The following is a 17,767-nucleotide window of genomic DNA, read 5'->3' as shown; positions in this document are numbered from 1 at the left end:
GAGAGAGAGAGGCAGAGACACAGGCAGAGGGAGAAGCAGGCTCCATGCACCGGGAGCCCGATGTGGGATTCGATCCTGGTTCTCCAGGATCGCGCCCTGGGCCAAAGGCAGGCGCTAAACCGCTGCGCCACCCAGGGATCCCCTCCTCTACTTACTTGATTCAATCATTCATTCATTTATATCAGTATGGACTCATGTTTATTTTATACTTTGGATTATAATCCAATACCACTTTATTTTGTTGCTGAAACTGTTCCAGCTTTGACCACTGGGCACCCTTTCAGTTGGCTCCAGCGTCCCCTTGACAGGGCTTCTTCATTGTGATGATGGTGGTGACGTTTTTAATAGGATAGATTTTTAGAGCAGCTGGAGGTTCACAGCAATATTGAGCAGAGGGTAGAGATTTCCCATGTATCTGCCACCTGCACATGTTCATAAACTGTTTTATTATCAACATCCCCCACCACAGTGGGACACTTGTTACAACCGATGAACCTACACTGACACATGGTTATCACTCAAGATCCTTAGTTTACATTAGGGTTCACTCAAAAACAAACAAACAAACAAAAAAACATTAGGGTTCACTCTCGGTCCCATGCATTCTGTGTGGGTTTAGGTGAATGTATGAGGGACACCTAAGTAGCTCAGTTGGTTACGCATCTGCCTTCAACTCAAGTCATGAACCCACGTCGGGTTCCCTGCTCAGTGGAGAGTGGGTTTTTCCCTCTGCTTCTGCCACTCCCCCTGTTCATGCTTGCTCTTTCTCTCTCAAATAAAATCTTTAAAAAATAAATGCATAATGACATGTATCTACCATTACAGTATCATACGGTGTGTTTTTACCATCCTAAAAATCCTCTTCATCTGTTCATCCGTCCTGCTAACTCTGGCATATTGCTCGTCTGGATATACCACGGTTTATTTAACCAATCACCTACTGGAGGACTTCTTGGTTGCTTCCAAATTTTGGTAATTGTAAACAAAACTGCTATAAAGATCCTTGTGCAGGTTTTTCTGTGGACATACAGTTTCAACTCCTTTGGGTAAATACATAGGAGCATGATTGCTGGATTGTATGGGAAGAGTAGATTTAGTTTGTAAGAAACTGTGAAAACTGTTTTCCAAAGTGGCTGTACCATTTTGCATTCCCAGTAGCAAAGAATGACAGTTTCTGCTGCTCCACATCCTCATCAATATCTGGTGTTGCCAGTGTTTCAGCTTTTGGACGCATTCTAGTAGGTGTGTACATCACTGTGTTTTTTGTTTTTTGCTTATAATTTATTTTTTTAAGATTTTTATTTATTTATTCATGATAGACACAGAGAGAGAGAGAGAGAGAGAGAGAGAGAGAGAGAGGCAGAGACACAGGCAGAAGGAGGAGCAGGCTCCATGCAGGGAGTCTGACATGGGGCTTGATCCTGGGACTCCAGGATCATGCCCTGGGCGGAAGGCAGGCGCTTAAACCGCTGAGCCACCCAGGCTGCCCAATATCACTGTGTTTTTATGAAGCACTTCTTTCTGTCACTGCAAGAGACTCCAGATGCATCCTATAAATTTTTTGCCCCAGTCCTAATAGTCATTGCTCCAAGAGCCCTGGTACCTTTTGGTGGAGAATGCTCATCTTATTTTTTTTACATAACTACAGTATTAAGATCTATTCATAGGGGATCCCTGGGTGGCGCAGCGGTTTGGCGCCTGCCTTTGGCCCAGGGCGCGATCCTGGAGACCCCGGATCAAATCCCACGTCGGACTCCCGGTGCATGGAGCCTGCTTCTCCCTCTGCCTGTGTCTCTGCCTCTCTCTCTCTCTCTCTATGTGACTATCATAAATAAATAAAATTTAAAAAATTAAAAAAAAAAAAAAGATCTATTCATAGAAGTATATTTATTCAAAAACTTTCCCAATTTGGAACGCCTGGGTGGCTCAGCGGTTGAGCGTATGCCTTCAGCTCAGGGTGTGATCCCGGGATCTGGAATCAAGTCCCACATTGGGCTCCTCTCATATATATATGATATATATGTATAATGAAATATCATCCAGCCATAAGAAAGAATGAAATCTTGCCTCTGCAATGACATGAATGGAGCTAGAGAGTAATAAGCAAAATAAGTCAGAGAAAGACATAGATCATACAATCCCTAGAAGTAGATTTGCTTGGTCAGAGGGCCCATGCATTTGCACTTTGCTATATATATTGTGAAAATTGCTCGTTGTGGATTGTACCGATTTATACTGGCTCCAGTAATATATGACAATGCCTTCTTCCCCACAGCTTTGTCAACACATTTGGCAAAACTTATGGGATTTGTACCAATCTGATGAGTGAAGAATCGTATGTGTAGGTAGTATTAATTTGTATTTCTCTTAAGAATCATCTGTATTTCTTTTCTGTCAAATGTCTGTTCATATCCTTTGGCCATTTTTCTCTTGGGTTTTTTTTTTTTAATTTTTATTTATTTATTCATTAGAGACACAGAGAGAGACAGAGGGGGGGGGGGGGGCAGAGACTCAGGCAGAGGGAGAAGCAGGCTCCATGCAGGGAGCCTGACACAGGACTTGATCCTGGGTCTCCAGGATCACACCCTGGGCTGAAGGCGGCACTAAACCTCTGAGCCACCTGGGCTGCCTTCTTGGGTTGTTTTTTATGTTGTAATACTTTGCACAAACTCTTATATACTAGAAAGACTCAGACCTTTATCTTTGAGTCTAGTTTGTCATTTACCTTTTGACGTGGCTTATAGTCTCTTTTGCCAGGCAAAATGATAAACTTGATTATATAAAAATTAAAAACAATCTTTTATTGTATGTGGATTTAGGACAACTCCCCTACCCCACTTTTCTCTTTCAGAGTGTTCTTAGCTATTTTGAACTTCAATTGTTTAAGGAAAAAAAAAAAAGATAAATAGGGGCACCTGGCTGGCTCAGTTGGTAGAGCATGCAACTCTTGATCTTGGAGTCATGAGTTTGAGCCCCATGCTGGGCATAGAGCTTACTTTAAAAAAGATAGAGGGATACCTGGGTGGCTCAGAGGTTGAGCATCTGCTTTCAGCTCAGGGTGTGATCCTGGAGTCCCGGGACTGAGTCCCACATCGGGCTCCCTGCGAGGAGTCTGCTTCTCCCTCTGTGTCTCTGCCTCTCTCTCTGTGTCTCTCATGAATAAATAAATAAAATCTTAAAAAAATAAATAGATAAAACAAAAAACCTGTTTTAATTACATGTATGAGCCACACCTTGCAGCAATCTGATAGGACAAAGGAGGACAGGGCATCCCTAAAAGAGACCAGGATACACCCTATGCTGTAGGCAGGTAATTGGCTCAGAGTATTGGCTCTAGGAACTCGCATCGGTGGGAGGGGACATCCATGCTGGAAGAAGCCAAAGATAACCAGCTAGCAGAGCTCTGGTATCTCCTGGACAGCAGATAGAGGTAGTTGAAGCTGGTTAATGTTTAGCTGGTATTCATTCATTCAGTGCGTATGCGTTCAGTGTCCACTGTGTGCAAAGCACTGTTCTAGGCTCTGAGGATCCAGCAATGGACAGATGCTCAAGCACTGAGCCACCCAGGCATCCCTAGTTCGTAATTTTGGAGGGAAAAATACACATTGATCCTTATTAGATATTTAAAATCCAATTTTGACTTTTAAAACTCAACTTATTGAGGCTGGCTCAGTCAGAAGAGTGTGCAACTCTTGATCTTGGGGTTGTGAGTTCGAGCCCCATGTTGCATGTAGAGATTACTTAAAAACATATAAATAGGGATGCCTGGGTAGCTCAGTGGTTGAGCATCTGCCTTCAGCTCAAGTTGTGATCCCGGGGTCCTGGGATCAAGTCCTGTGTCGGGCTCCCTGCATGGAGCCTGCTTCTCCCTCTGCCTATGTCTCTGCCTCTCTCTCTCTCTCTCTCTCTCTCATGAATGAATAAATAAAATCTTTTGGTGCACGGGGGTGGGGTGGGGTGACTGGGTGATGGGCACTGAGGGGGGCACTTGACGGGATGAGCACTGGGTGTTAAGCTATATGTTGGCAAATTGAACTCCAATAAAAAAGTATTAAATTTAGATCAAAATGGCAAAAGTAAAGGAAAATCATAATGTTACTTGCATTATTTGATAGAAACATATCACATTTTTTGTTGTCATTTTCAATAAAAACAAGTTTTTACTGGCACTAAATCAATTTGGAAAAAAATCTTTTAAAAATTAAACCTTTAAAAACCAATTTATGCAAATATTAAAGAGAACAAAGTATTTTGAAGTTATGGGTAAGGAGATTCACTTTCCAGGCATAGAAACAATATAAGAAAAAGCAGAGGATGGGGCAGCCCTGGTGGCTCGGCGGTTTAGCGCCACCTTCAGCCCAGGGCCTGATCCTGGAGACCCGGGATGGAGTCCCATGTCGGGCTCCCTGCATGGAGCCTGCTTCTCCCTCAGCCTGTGTCTCTGCCTCTCTCTGTGTCTCTCATGAATAAATAAATAAAATCTTTAAAAAAAAAATTTTTTTTAAAAAGCAGAGGAAAAAATCAGATTGACTTGTTAAGATCTTCACTCTTTAGGTCTGTGTCTTTTTTTTTTTTTTAAGATTTTATTTATTTATTCATGAGAGACAGAGAGAGAGTTATGGCTGATATCAGAGAAATTACTCTCTGTCCTCTCTTCAATGATTTTTATGGTTTCAGGTCTCTCATTTAGGTCTGTAATTCATTTTCAGCTTATTTTTGTGTATGATGTAAGAAAGGGGTCCAGTTTCATTATATTGCATGTAACTGTCCAGTTTTCTCTACACCATTTTTTGAGCAGACTTTCTCCTATCATATGTTCAATCCTCACTTATCGAAGACTAATTGACCATGTAATTGTGGGTTCATTTTCTGTTCTATTCCATTGATCTATATGTCTCTTTTTATGTCAGTACCATATTGTTTTAATTACTACAGCTTTGTAATATAACTTGAAGTCTGGAATTATGGTACCTCCAGTTTTGTTTTCCTTTTTCAAGACTGCTCAGGGTCTTCTGTGGTTCCATACAAATTTTAGGAATGTTTGTTCTAGCTATGGGAAAAATCCTGTTGCTGGTTTGATGGGGATTGTGTGAAATCTGTAGATTGCTTTGGGTAGTATGGACATTTTAATATTTGTTCTTCCAACCCATGAGCATGGAATGTCTTTCCATTTCTTTGTATCATCTTGAATTTCTTTCATCAGCATTTTACAGTGTTCAGAGTACAGGTCTTTCACCTCTTTGGTTAAGTTTATTCCTAGATATTTTATTGTTTTGGTGCAATTGTAGATGGAATTGTTTTCTTAATTTCACTTTCTGCTGTTTCATTATTAGTGTATAGGAATGCAACAGATTTCTGTACATTGGTTTTATATCCTGCAACTTTACTGGATTCATTTACCAGCTCTTGTAGTTTTTTGGTGGAGTCTTTAGGATTTTCTCTATATAGTATTATGCTATCTGCAAATACTGAGAGTTTTACTTCTTCCTTACCAATTTGAATGCCTTTTATTTCTTTATGTTGTCTAACTGCTGTGGCTAGGACTTCCAGTACTGTGTTGAATAAAAGTGGTGAGAGTGGACATCCTTGTCTTATTCCTGACCATGGTGGAAAAAGCTCTCAGTTTTTCTCCATTGAGTATAATGTTGGCTGTGAGTTTTTCATATGAAGCCTTTATTATGTTGAGATATGTCCCCAGGGAGGCCAAAGCAACTTGCCCAAGGTCATTCAGTTTGTGAATGGTAGTACCAGGCCTCAAAGCCAGGTTGTCTGAAAAAGTCCATGTCTTAACCATAAGGATATACTATTGCCTGTGAATGTAGTATACAACATAACAAAAAATGAACAACCAAGAGGCTAGATCTGTGATATAAAAGACCATCACTAAGTCTCAATGGATTAAAAAAATGGAGAACACGAGCAAATAATTCACTTGGGAGGAAATGCAGCTTGTTTGTGAACCCTGTTGTAGCTTAGAAGCTTATCTAACTCTCCCTCACGCTACCAAGTCCCCCAGTCCTGGCCCCCATCCCAAACCCAGGGGCCCAAAGCACTCATCTCTCCCTGCTGTGCTTCACCAGTGAGGTCATGAAGACTTTGCAGTGGGGACCCCCTTCAGCCCAAGATCCCACACTTACATGATCAGCTACATTGGTCTGGCCTCCTGCATGGATGAGGGCTCGGGCCACGTCCTCGGAGCCACCAAGGGCTGCGTAGTGGAGGCAGCTCTGTTTTTTCTAGAGGAAACAGGCAACAGTACAAGGTCCTAAATGCTCCTCATAGTGCAGCTTTGGGATACATTATTCCATTTGTGTCTCATGACCCCCAGGACTATTACCCCCATTGAGCCCTGAGGCTGGAGAGATCAATGCCTTGCCCAGGCCTGGTGACTAGTAAAATGAGCTCACTGTGGTCTCGGCTTTTCCTCGCCTCCTGTCACAAACTCGAGAACATACATGAAAGCCGGCACAATTCCTAGGCTGGTGAAGACACGCAGAGTATACTCTGAGGTTTTCAAAGAGGGGAACACATAAGATTTACCAGTACAGAGCAAACCCCACCTGGCATACACTGCCCCGCTGGAGCTGGTCTCGGCATGTCTGGGCAGGAGCCTAGCAGCACCAGAGCAAGGGCTTCATCCCCATGGGCCTTCTAAGTGCTCTCAGTCAGAGCCCACCCCTGGCCAAACAAGGATCTCACGTGAGATATCCCATTCTACCAGGCAGATCTCTCCAGGCAACCAACTGTCCCAGGCTGCCCAGACTGGTCCTCAGGACTTCCACTTTTGAAACCAAGACAGTATGGGGCAAACTGGGATGAGCTGGTCACCTTCCCAAAGTCCTATCTGAACTGAGTGCCCGGGGTGAGTGTGAACTAGTCCACCTCCCAATGGGAAATGTAATCAGTTTGGGTTAGCCCCACCTTCAGAGACCCTGCAAGGGGTGAGGGTGTCCAGATAGAACATGCCCTCTGCCAGAAACCTCAAGCCAAGGCTAGAGCACAAGGCCCAGTGCAGTGGGCAGTTCCAGCCCTGTCAATGACCACCAGCTGGATATGACCTCCCCAGTCTCTAAACCCCTTTGCTGTTACTGCTGGGGAGATGGCCTTGACATTTCACTTCTTTTATCCCTCCCAGTCCTGAACCCTGTGCTGGACACACAGGAAGGGCTGCCGACCAAAGAGCGACATAGAGCAGTTGAAAGGACACAGTTGGGTGCCCTGGGGCAGCTACTTTCTCCCTCTGGGTGGACCTCGGTGTCATTCTGACACCTTGGGGCAGTTAGGGAAGTTCTGCAAATTAAGCATTTTGTGATTTATAAAGTATTACTCACATTTAGGAGAGTTTAACATTGATATTATTATTGAATTTACATTTGCCATTTTGCTACTTATTTTCTACATGTCTCCTGTCTTTTTTGTTCTGTTTCTCCTTGACTGCCTTCTTCTTCTTCTTCTTCTTCTTCTTCTTCTTCTTCTTCTTCTTCTTCTTCTTCTTCTTCTTTTTTTTAAGATTTTATTTATTTATTCATGAGAGACAGAGAGAGGGGCAGAGACACAGGCAGAGGGAGAAGTAGGTTCTCTGCAGGAGCTCGATGTGGGACTCATCCCAGGCCCTGGGATCATGCCCTGAGTCAAAGGCAGACGCTCAACCACTGAGGCACCCAGGCGTCCCTTGACTGCCTCCTTTTGTGTTAAATATTTTTAGCATACTATTTTAATTCCTGGACTTTTAAACTATTTTTGCTATTATACTTTATTTATTATCATTATTGCTTTCTTACTGAAATTTAGAACAGAGAATTCCAGACCCTGAAGCCATTCAAATCAGCCAGGAAAGATTATTTGTCATTGATCTAAAAGTAAAAAGCAGAACAAAACAAAAATACTAATGCCCTACCTAAAGAAGGCCACAACGCCTTTTGCAGGACACAGAGAGAATTCCAATAGCTGACTTATGGAGTACAGTAGTGAGAGAGAAAAGAGGCCTGTCCCAGGCCCCAGCTCTGAGGGCTGGTGTGGCCTTTGCACAATCAGGGCAAAGCTTCCAGGCCATGAGCTCTGGACTCCAGGGAATAGGCTTTTCAGACTCAGCTTTGCTTCTTGCCAGCTTGTGATCCGCGGAAGTCACTGAATCTCTCTAAGCTTCCGTTTCTTCATCAGTAAAACAGGGGTATTTATTCCTCGCAGCAATGTCAAAACGTGACTCTGAGCCTGGGTGGCTCAGCGGCTAAGTGCCTGCCTTTGGCCCAGGGCGTGATCCTGGGGACCTGGGATAGAGTCCCACATCAGGCTCCCTGCATGGAGCCTGCTTCTCCCTCTGCCTGTGTCCCTGCCTCTTTCTCTGTGTTTCTCTCATGAATAAATATATAAAATCTTAAAAAAAAAAAAAAAAAGTGACTCCATAGCACCCCCATTTTATAGTTGGGCAATGAGGCCAGAGAATTTAAGTGACTTGCCTTTGGTCACAGAGCTCAGCAGTGGAGAAGCCAAGACCAGATCCCAGGCCTGCTGCCCCAGGGCCCCTATTCACACACGTGCAGGAACCACTGTGGCTGCTACCGTTGACATGGTTAGGGTTAGGGGTCAGAAGCCAAGGGCAGACATCCGTCCCGGGGAGGACTGATTACCTGGGTGAGGGCGTTCACACTGCTCCCAGCCTCGAGGAGCAGCTGCACACAGTCCGCGTGGACACCTTCAGCTGCTGCGTGCAGGGCAGTCAGACCCTTCTGAAACACATAGAGCAATGAGGATGGCAGGGAGGCTGAGGCCAACCCCTGGGACGAGAGGGACCTCTTGGTCCATGGCTGCAGGGTTCTTGAGCTCCCCACTGCCATGCAACAGAGGACAATACCCTGGGTTACTATTTGTGGTTCCCTGAGCCCGGTACCTGATTTTCTCACATTGAGGAGCATGTGGGACATCTGCTCGCACCTCTGCATCCCTGCTCATGTTCTCACCCTCCAAGCTGCCTCACCCCTGCTCTCTGTCTATTCCTTCTTATTTCAGAAGCTTCTAGCAGGGGGAAATCAGGCTGCACCTCAGTCTGTGGGTTCCTCAAAAACAGGGAGCTAGCGAGCATCACCCATCTCTGCATCCTCTGGGTGGTGACTCACCGTGTTCTGCTCCTCCAGGTCCAGCCTGATGTCCACAAGTCGCTGCAGCACAGCCAGATGGCCCCGGCTGGCAGCCAGGTGAAGGGCTGTATTCCCCTCCTGTGGGTAGAAGGGCTCCCGAGGGACCAGTAGAATCATAGACCCTTGAGGTCCCTGGGGACCTGCTGGCAATGCCCCTCATTTTACAGACACAGAAGCTGAGGTCCAGAGAGGGGGAAGTGACACATCTAGAGTCACAGAGCAGGTCTGAAAATCTACAGCCCTGAACACTGGGCCAATGTCTCCCTGCACCTGAGAAGTGGGCCCCAAACTATACAACCAGGGGCACTTCAAAGTGCCAAGTCCTAGTCTCTCCTTATACTTGAAGACAGACACAATACTTGGGGGGAAAAATCCCTACTTTCAATGCCCCTGTCTAAAGCCAGTCCCTCCTTGAGCCATCCTAGATCCATCCCTCCCCCTGCTCAAGGCCACAGCTCCAAGGACTCTCTGCACTCAGATTATGCCCAGGCAGCCAGCCGTGTGGCCCGGTTCAAGATGGTAGCTTCACACTGAATAGTGTGGCCACGCTGACCACACTATTCAAAACTGTAACTCCAGGGTGCCTGGGTGGCTCAGTCAATTAAGCATCTGCCTTCACCTTAGGTCATGATCTCAGGGTCCTGGGATCAAGCCCTGCTCAGCGGGAAGTCTGCTTCTCCCTCTCCTTCTGCCCCTCCCCTGACTTGGACTACTCACTCTCTCTCAAATAATACATAAAATCTTTTTAAAAAATAAAATGAAATAAAACTGCAACTCCCACCCTTGTTCTCCTGATCCCCTGATCCTGGTCCATTTTTCTTTCCCTCTTCTCCTGAAGCATTGATAACCTAACACTATAATTTGCTTGTACACTATGCTTATTGTTTATTGTCTGATTCTTCCTGCTAGAACACAAACACCCAAAGGGCAGGGATTTCTGTCTATTTGGTTCTCAGATGTTTCCCCAAGTGCCTAGAATAGGGCCTGGGGCACATGGCAGACATTCAATAAAATATTTGTTCAATGAGTGAATACTTGATGGAGAGACTGACGTGTGTCTCCTGGAACTTGAGAGCCATAGGGCTGGTAGTTATCTCACACTTGAGAAGTCTAAAAGTGACAGTGACAGAGCCAAGAGAGGTGGCTCCACTGGGTGTGGCAAAAGGGCACACTGTTCTTTGTATCAGAAGAGGCTCTTGCCAGAGGGCAGCCTGGTGGGGTTATCCTTAAAGGGATATTCCTGCAGGGGTGCCTGGGTGGCTCAGTGGGTTAAGCATCCAACTCTTGATTTCAGCTCAGGTCATGATCCCAGGGTCATGAGATTGAGCTCCATGTCTGGCTCTTAGCTTGGCAGGGAGTCTGTTTCCTTTCCTCTCCCTCTGTCCCTCCCTCTCCCCTCTAAAAATAAATCTTAAAAAAAAGGGGGGGGGGGGACTTTCTGCAAAGGACAAGTGGATGATGAGGACAGAGGAAGAGAGCTGGAAGGGGCCAGCCAGAGAATTATGTCCCTAAGGAAGAACCACACGTGGAGAACCAGAGCAGGGGCTCCTGAGGGAACCTGCAAAATCATCAGAAGGCCAGCTTTAGCGATCATCATACCCAGAAGGGCTCTAGGACAGATTTAGCTACACCAGTTGTGGGGGCTTCTAGCTCAAGGTCTTTTCCTCTGCCCTGGCCTGTCTCAGCACCTTCCTAAGGAAGGAATCAAGACATTCACATTAGGCCAGAAGTCTTCAGGGCCCCATGAGGGGGTGAACATATTCTGATGCCAAAACAGTACTTAAAGCAGTTATAGACATACCTCATGATAATCCATCCATACATAAAACAACTATATCCTATGGGATAGGAGAGGAAACATTTATATTTCTTCTATGATCATTACCATCTTGTGTTAATAAATAAAAGTTAAGTTTAAAACAAACCCCTTCTTTCTGCCCCCGTAGCACTCTCACAAACAGAGCCAACATTCCTAAAACCTGCTGGACTTTCTGCAAGAAGTGTGGCAAGCACCAACCCCACAAAGTGACACAGTACAAGAAAAGCAAAGATTCTCTTTATGTCCAGGGAAAGCGGCATTATGACAGGAAGCAGAGTGGCTAAGGTGGGCAGACAAAGCCAATTTTCTGAAAAAAGCCTAAAACTACAAAGAAGATTGTGCTGAGGCTTGAATGTGTTGAGCCCAACTGTAGATCTAAGAGAATGCTGACTATTAAGAGATGCAAGCATTTTGAACTAAGAGGGGATAAGAAGAGAAAGGGCCAAGTGATCCAGTTCTAAGCTTCATATTTTGTTATGAAGACAATAAAATCTTGAGGTTATGTTCAAAAAATAAAAATAAAATAAAATGATCCCCTCAACGACAACAACAAAATGTACCCTCAACAGCTTTGCTAGCTCCTTTCCCACTCTCTCTGTAGATGTGTGCACAGCTGCCTAACAACTGCAAGCAAGGACCAGGCTGTGGGGAGGTAGCCATGGTGTGAAGTCTGCATTCAAGGAAACAAAGGAAGTGGTAAACCATGAGGGCCCAATACCTACCCCGAGGTAGCAGGGCTGCTGAGATGGGGGAGGCGGGCAGGTTTTGTTTTCCTTCTGGGAAGGGCCCCAGGTGGCTCAGTGAGTTAAGCATCTGCCTTCGGCTCAGGTCATGTTCCCAGGGTCCTGGGATTGAGCCCTGCCTGCATAGAACTCCCTGCTCAGTGGGGAGTCAGCTTGTCCAGCTCCCTCTACTCCCCCCCCTTTTTAAAGATTTTATTTATTTATTCATAGAGACACAAAGAGAAAGGCAAAGACACAGGCAGAGGGAGAAGCAGGCACCAAACAGAAAGCCTGGCATGGGACTCTATCCCGGGCCTCCAGGATCACGCCCTGGGCTGCAGGCGGCGCTAAACCGCTGTGCCACCAGGGCTGCCCTCCCTCTGCCCTTCATGCTGGTTCTCTCTCTCTCTCTCTCAAATAAATACATAAAATCTTTAAGTAAATAAATATCCACATCTTGCTCTTTGAAGGTGCAGATGGCACAGACCCCCTAACAGAGCATTCTCACTCTATCTGAGCAGGGCAGGGATTTCCGAGGCAGGAGAACCGGGCAGAAGGAGGCCATAGCATTGGGCACAGTATCCTCTCCTCTCCTCCTGTGAGGATGTCCAGCCTCTCCACTTCTGGGATGCCTTGTCAGCAGCTCCTCAATGTTCCCAATGGACTTAATCACTCCCTCTGGGCTCTCAAAGCCTCCCTGACATCATAACACCTGTGGCATGCCCTGTGTTGTCATGGGTTCTCACAGGTCCATCTTAGCAGGCTGTGGGGTCCTAGCAGGAGTCAGACCTTCAGTGGCCCAGAGCCTTGAAAAGCATATTACTACGCCTCCCACCCAATGAAATTCAAAGTGAAAACACTTTTCAGCTGCAAATACAAAACTTAAAGGGGCATTCAATTTTTTAAAAAGATTTTTTAAAATTCATTTAAGAAAGAGAGAGAGAGAGACATCATGAGCGGAGGGAAGAGGCAGAAGCAGACTCCCTGCTGAGCAGGGAGCCCAATGCAAGGCTTGACCCCAGGACCTTGGGATCATGACCTAAGCCAAAGGCAGACACTTAACAGACCAAGCCATGTAGGTGTCAAGAGGGGCATGCAATTTTAAAAGCTTCTTTCTAGAATTTCTGACTACAAGATTCTGGGTAAGCTCATCAAAATTGGGCTTTGCTTGTTTTCCAGTTTTGGTGCTCCTACCATCCTGGCACCCTGAACATGATCATGTTTTTTTTTTTTTTAAGTTTTTTTTTTTTTATTTATTTATGATAGTCACAGAGAGAGAGAGGCAGAGACACAGGCAGAGGGAGAAGCAGGCTCCATGCACCGGGAGCCCGACGTGGGATTTGATCCCGGGTCTCCAGGATCATGCCCTGGGCCAAAGGCAGGTGCCAAACCGCTGCACCACCCAGGGATCCCCATGATCATGTTTTTAACTCCTAGGTAGATGCGTCCTGGCAGGGGCTGTCCTTTACTCCTCTCTGTACTCCCAGTTCCTGGCTCACAGCCTAGCTCAGAGCATGACCTACTCGGCCCATGTTTCCAGAATGAAGGCAATCAACCTGATCTGATCCGAAGGACCAAAAGGATGAATGTGCCCAACTGGATTCGGTGCAAACCCCCAGAGCTTAGTGCCCAGGAGGCAACTTAAAGAGAGGGAGCAACCCAGGGCTGGGCATCGGGCTGCTGGTTCCAAACCAGGCTCAACTTTTATCTTGCTGTTGTGACCTTGGCTAAAGCATCCCCCTCTTTGGACCTCAGTTTCCACAACTATAAAATGAGAAATGTTGAACAGGTCCTCAAGGCAGGACACTTCCAATTCTAAGACCCTGTGGTACATTTGTCTGTGACCCTGTCACTAGCTTATAAGTAGAACTCTATCCTGACCTAGTGTATTAATCAGAAGATTAATAATGCAGTTTGTCCCTTTATTGGAAACACTGTCTAGAATTTGCTGCAACATACTTGGCTCACATTCACAAGGCTCAGGGACATGAATCATTTACAGGGCAGTCCCCTTAGGCCCAGCCCTCCTCTTCCTCAGATTAGTGATATCCTGCTTGTAAACTCTCCACCCTGAATGAACTGCTCCCTCCTCTGGGCTCTCATCCTATTTTTACCATAACCATAGTAGATGACTAAATGACAAAGAGAGTAAATAACCAGCAGGCTTGCTACCACCACCCCCTGACTCTTCCCCTCACCCCCAACAATAGACAGCCCCAGGGGCAAGACAATCCTACTCTAACCCATCCCAGGCAGCATCACCAGCTGATAGATTTGCCTTCCTGGCTCCCCATATCCGATCACAGCCTTCTACTAGAGTTGCAGCTCGGATTCCTTGAGTGAAAAACTGTGTCTTAGATATTGTTGTGCTACTCATGGGCAGCATGGACTGGGCCCATAGCATGTGCTCGAAAAATCGCTGCTGGGTGAACATCGGACACTCTGGTTCTCGAGCCACCGGCCCTCCAGCATGCTGGAGTCAGAAGTAGGCACAGGTAAGCTGCCAGCACCCACCCTGGTCAGGAGCCCAGAGCTTGGACCTCCCCTGGGACCCAGTGACAGTACCTTGTCTTTCACACTGTGGTCACAGCCAGAGCCCACAAGGAAGTCCAGAGCATCCAGCTGACCATGCTCAGCAGCCCGGTGAAACGCTGTCCTTCCCAGCTGCCCGGGGAGGGGAAGAAAGTGACCCTTCTGCACCCTGTAGTAGGCATGCCCACCCTGCCCACCTAGCCAACCACTCAGAGCTTGCAGGGGCCTCTCCAGCCCCAGAACCCTCCCTGGCCCCCTCATTCTACACATCTTACCTAGAAAGCCCAGACCCAACTTTCCAGCAAGACCTACTATGTGGGGTCCCTACCCCACTGAAATCCTTCTGTGGCTCCTTGCTGCCTACTGAATAAAGGACAGATTTCTGAGACTTGAAGTCAGTGGAGATTTCCATGAGGGGCTCCCACTAACCCCCTGGCCCTCGCTCCCAAAATTCCAGTCCATCTGAACTCACATGCAAAGGGCCCCTTTCCACCTCTGAAGCTCTAACAATGTTCTCCTCTCTATTTACAAAACCTCCCTGCTTTGTAATCTTACCAACAAAATCCAGTTCATTCACTAACTGCCACCTCCTTTAGGAGGCAGAAAGGAGTGGCTCTGTCTGGTTAGTCCTTATCAGCACCTCTCTGGGGGAACAGACCATTTCCTTCCTGTGTCCTGCTCATTTGTGCCCTATTAAACCTTCTAGACCAGCAGTTCCCTGAGGTGGGGTCCAGTCAGTACTAGCTCAAAGGATGCATTCAAGGAATGGACAGGAGTAGCCCTAGGAACCCCAAACCCAACGGGAAGGACAAACAGCCTTTAGGCCACTCTCACCTTGTCAGCACGATCCAGGGGCACATCCTCCAGATCCTCCATTATGAATGCCAGCACCGGCACGTGGCCCTTTTGGGCCGCACAGTGAAGTAAGGTCAAGCCGTCCTGGAAACAAGACCAGGGTGGTCCCTATCTCTATGAAGGGAGGTTGTTTCTCACACACTGGCTGTCCCCCAAACAGTGAGTGTTTGCAACCCAGAACACAGCTTTGCCATGGAAACAACACAGCACATAAATGGAGATGGGCCCCCTGGGGAGGTGCCTACTCAGCTTCACAGGGACTGGTGGGAGTAAGGATGCCAGAGTTCAAATCCCAGCTCCAGCATTTATGAGCAATTCAGTGTGGTCTTGACCAAGTTATCTGTACCTCCATGAGCCTCTATTTTTCTCCAGGTCAAAGTAACCTGTGACTACCTCAGTGGGTGACTGAGGGGGGTTGTACAGCGTCACTTACAGGAAGTTTTTTTATGCGCTGAAAAACAACTCAGGATGTAAGGTGAGGCTGTATAGCAGTAACAGTCCCCAGAATACCCGCCCCCATCAATACACTGTTATAAGGTTGTAACCACTGCTTGCCTTGATACAGCCCCAAATGAGAAACGAGGTGACTAAGGGCCCAGTATCTGTCTCTAGGAGGTCACCTCCTAACCTTCTGGGGAGGACTGAGAACTGATGGGGTCTGCAGGGACTAGGATGTGTTAAAAAGAAAATAGATCCACAATGGAGTCACTTGTGCTAAGGTCCACCCATATCACCAAACTGAAACTTTTTTTTTTTAAGATTTTGTTTATTTATTCATGAGAGACACAGAGAGAGGCAGAGACATAGGCAGAGGGAGAAGCAGGCTCCCTGAGGGGATCCTGATGTGGGACTCAATCCCAGGACCCTGAGATCATGACCTGAGCCGAAGGTAAATGCTCAACCACTGAACCACCCAGGCATCCCCAAAACAGAGACTTAATACCAGACAAATTGCAGCTGCAGCCTCTCTCAAATAAGTACTCTTAACCAGTGAGTCTGGAATTTCCTGGTAAACACTAGGGAAGAGGTCCACCTGACAGATGCCACCACCCCCCGCTGGTCCCCAAAGGAAAGTGATCTTGCCTAAAATAATCCACTTTTTGCTAGAATAACTTCCTTACCCCACTTCCTTTTGCCTATAAAAGTCTTTCATCTTGTACAGCTCCCCAGAGCTCCTATTTGCTACATGGGATGCTGCCCAATTCATGAATCATTGAATAAAGCCAATTGGATCTTTAAATTTACTCACTTGAATTTTATTCTTTAACAGAAGGGAGTGGCCAGAGTTGGGAGAAAGGTAGGCAGGAAGAAGGTCTCTTGGCCCCACAAGCAATATTTAAGTGAGGGAGGTTTACAAATCCTATGTTTGTAGCCTAGAGCTTCTACCAAGGCCTTGCATTATAGCTAGACTGTTTGGAGCACTGTTTTTCAACTAGGTTGCAACCATTGATGGTCATAAAAATCATGACGTTCTACATCTGGACAGTGGTTTGGATTACACTGGAGTAAAATTTGTCAAGTCTCAGTGAATATAAACCTAAGATTTGGGGATCCCTGGGTGGCGCAGCGGTTTGGCGCCTGCCTTTGGCCCAGGGCGCGATTCTGGAGACCTGGGATCGAATCCCACATCGGGCTCCTGGTGCATGGAGCCTGCTTCTCCCTCTGCCTGTGTCTCTGCCTCTCTCTCTCTCTGTAACTATCATAAATAAATAAAAAAAATTAAAAAAAAATAAATAAACCTAAGATTTGTGTATTTCATCATGGGTAAAGAAATTCTAGTTAATGTTATGCATGCTGAAGTATTTAGAAGGAAGTATAGTGATGTCTGTAATTTATTTTGAAAGTGCTTCCAAAATTTACAAAGAACTCTCAAAGCTCATCAATGAGATATTAAACAACCCAATTAAAAAATCATTTTGACGCAAAGAAGATACATGGATGGCAAATAAGCACATGAAAAGATTATCTAACATCATTAGTCAGTATTTTTTTTAATATTTTTATTTATTTATTCATAGAGACACAGAGAGAGAGGCAGAGACACAGGCAGAGGGAGAAGCAGGCTCCCTGCAGGGAGCTCGCTGTGGGACTCGATCCCAGGTCTCCAGGATCACACCCCGGGCTGCAGGCGGCGCTAAACCGCTGCGTCACCGGGGCTGCCCCATTAGTCAGTATTGAAATGCAAATTAAAACCACAAAGAGCTTCTAACAATAGCATAGGGAAAGCAAAAAATGCTACCATTATGGTGGAGAAACCTGGCCGACACCCGCTTTAACCATGTGATCGAGAGTGAGCTTATGGTTTATTATAAGAAATATGTATTTGAGGGGCACCTGGATGGCTCAGTGGTTGAGCACCTGCCTTTAGCTCAGGTCACGATCCCGGGGTCCTGGGATCCAGTCCTATATCAGGCTTCTCGCAGGGAGCCTGCTTCTCCCTCTGTCTCTATCTGTGTCTCTCATCAATAAATAAGTGAAATCTTTAAAAAGGAAAAAAAGTAAAAGAAATGTGTATTTGGTCTTCGTCCTGTTTTGGGCATAGAGCTCCTGAAATGCTTGGAATTTTCTAAGTGTATAGAGTGATTAAAGTGTCTATTGTTATGTTAATTTGGTGACAAGGGAAGCCCAAGGTAACCTAGAGATGGGGGCTGGTTGCCTGGGAAACCAACTTGATTAGAGGATTAGAATTTTCCGTCCTACCCCCT

At 46.1% G+C, this 17,767-nt stretch overlaps 1 protein-coding gene and 1 pseudogene across 1 annotated transcript in view; one reads left to right on the top strand and one right to left on the bottom strand.

Moving 5' to 3' along the window:
• Nucleotides 1–17,767, bottom strand: part of ANKDD1A (ankyrin repeat and death domain containing 1A) — a 45,023-nt gene that overhangs the window by 13,591 nt on the left and 13,665 nt on the right. The window contains exons 5-9 of the mRNA XM_038581112.1: nt 15,042–15,146; nt 14,241–14,339; nt 9,114–9,212; nt 8,628–8,726; nt 6,138–6,236 (exon numbers count right to left, since the gene is read on the bottom strand). Of these exons, the coding sequence (XP_038437040.1) occupies nt 6,138–6,236; nt 8,628–8,726; nt 9,114–9,212; nt 14,241–14,339; nt 15,042–15,146 (501 nt within the window). The remainder of the gene's footprint in view (nt 1–6,137; nt 6,237–8,627; nt 8,727–9,113; nt 9,213–14,240; nt 14,340–15,041; nt 15,147–17,767) is intronic.
• On the top strand, nt 10,878–11,414 carry LOC119866846 (annotated as a pseudogene).

Source organism: Canis lupus, chromosome 30, assembly GCF_011100685.1.
Source record: "Canis lupus familiaris isolate Mischka breed German Shepherd chromosome 30, alternate assembly UU_Cfam_GSD_1.0, whole genome shotgun sequence".
Classification (NCBI taxonomy): domain Eukaryota; kingdom Metazoa; phylum Chordata; class Mammalia; order Carnivora; family Canidae; genus Canis; species Canis lupus.
This window is presented reverse-complemented; position numbering and strand designations above follow the sequence as displayed.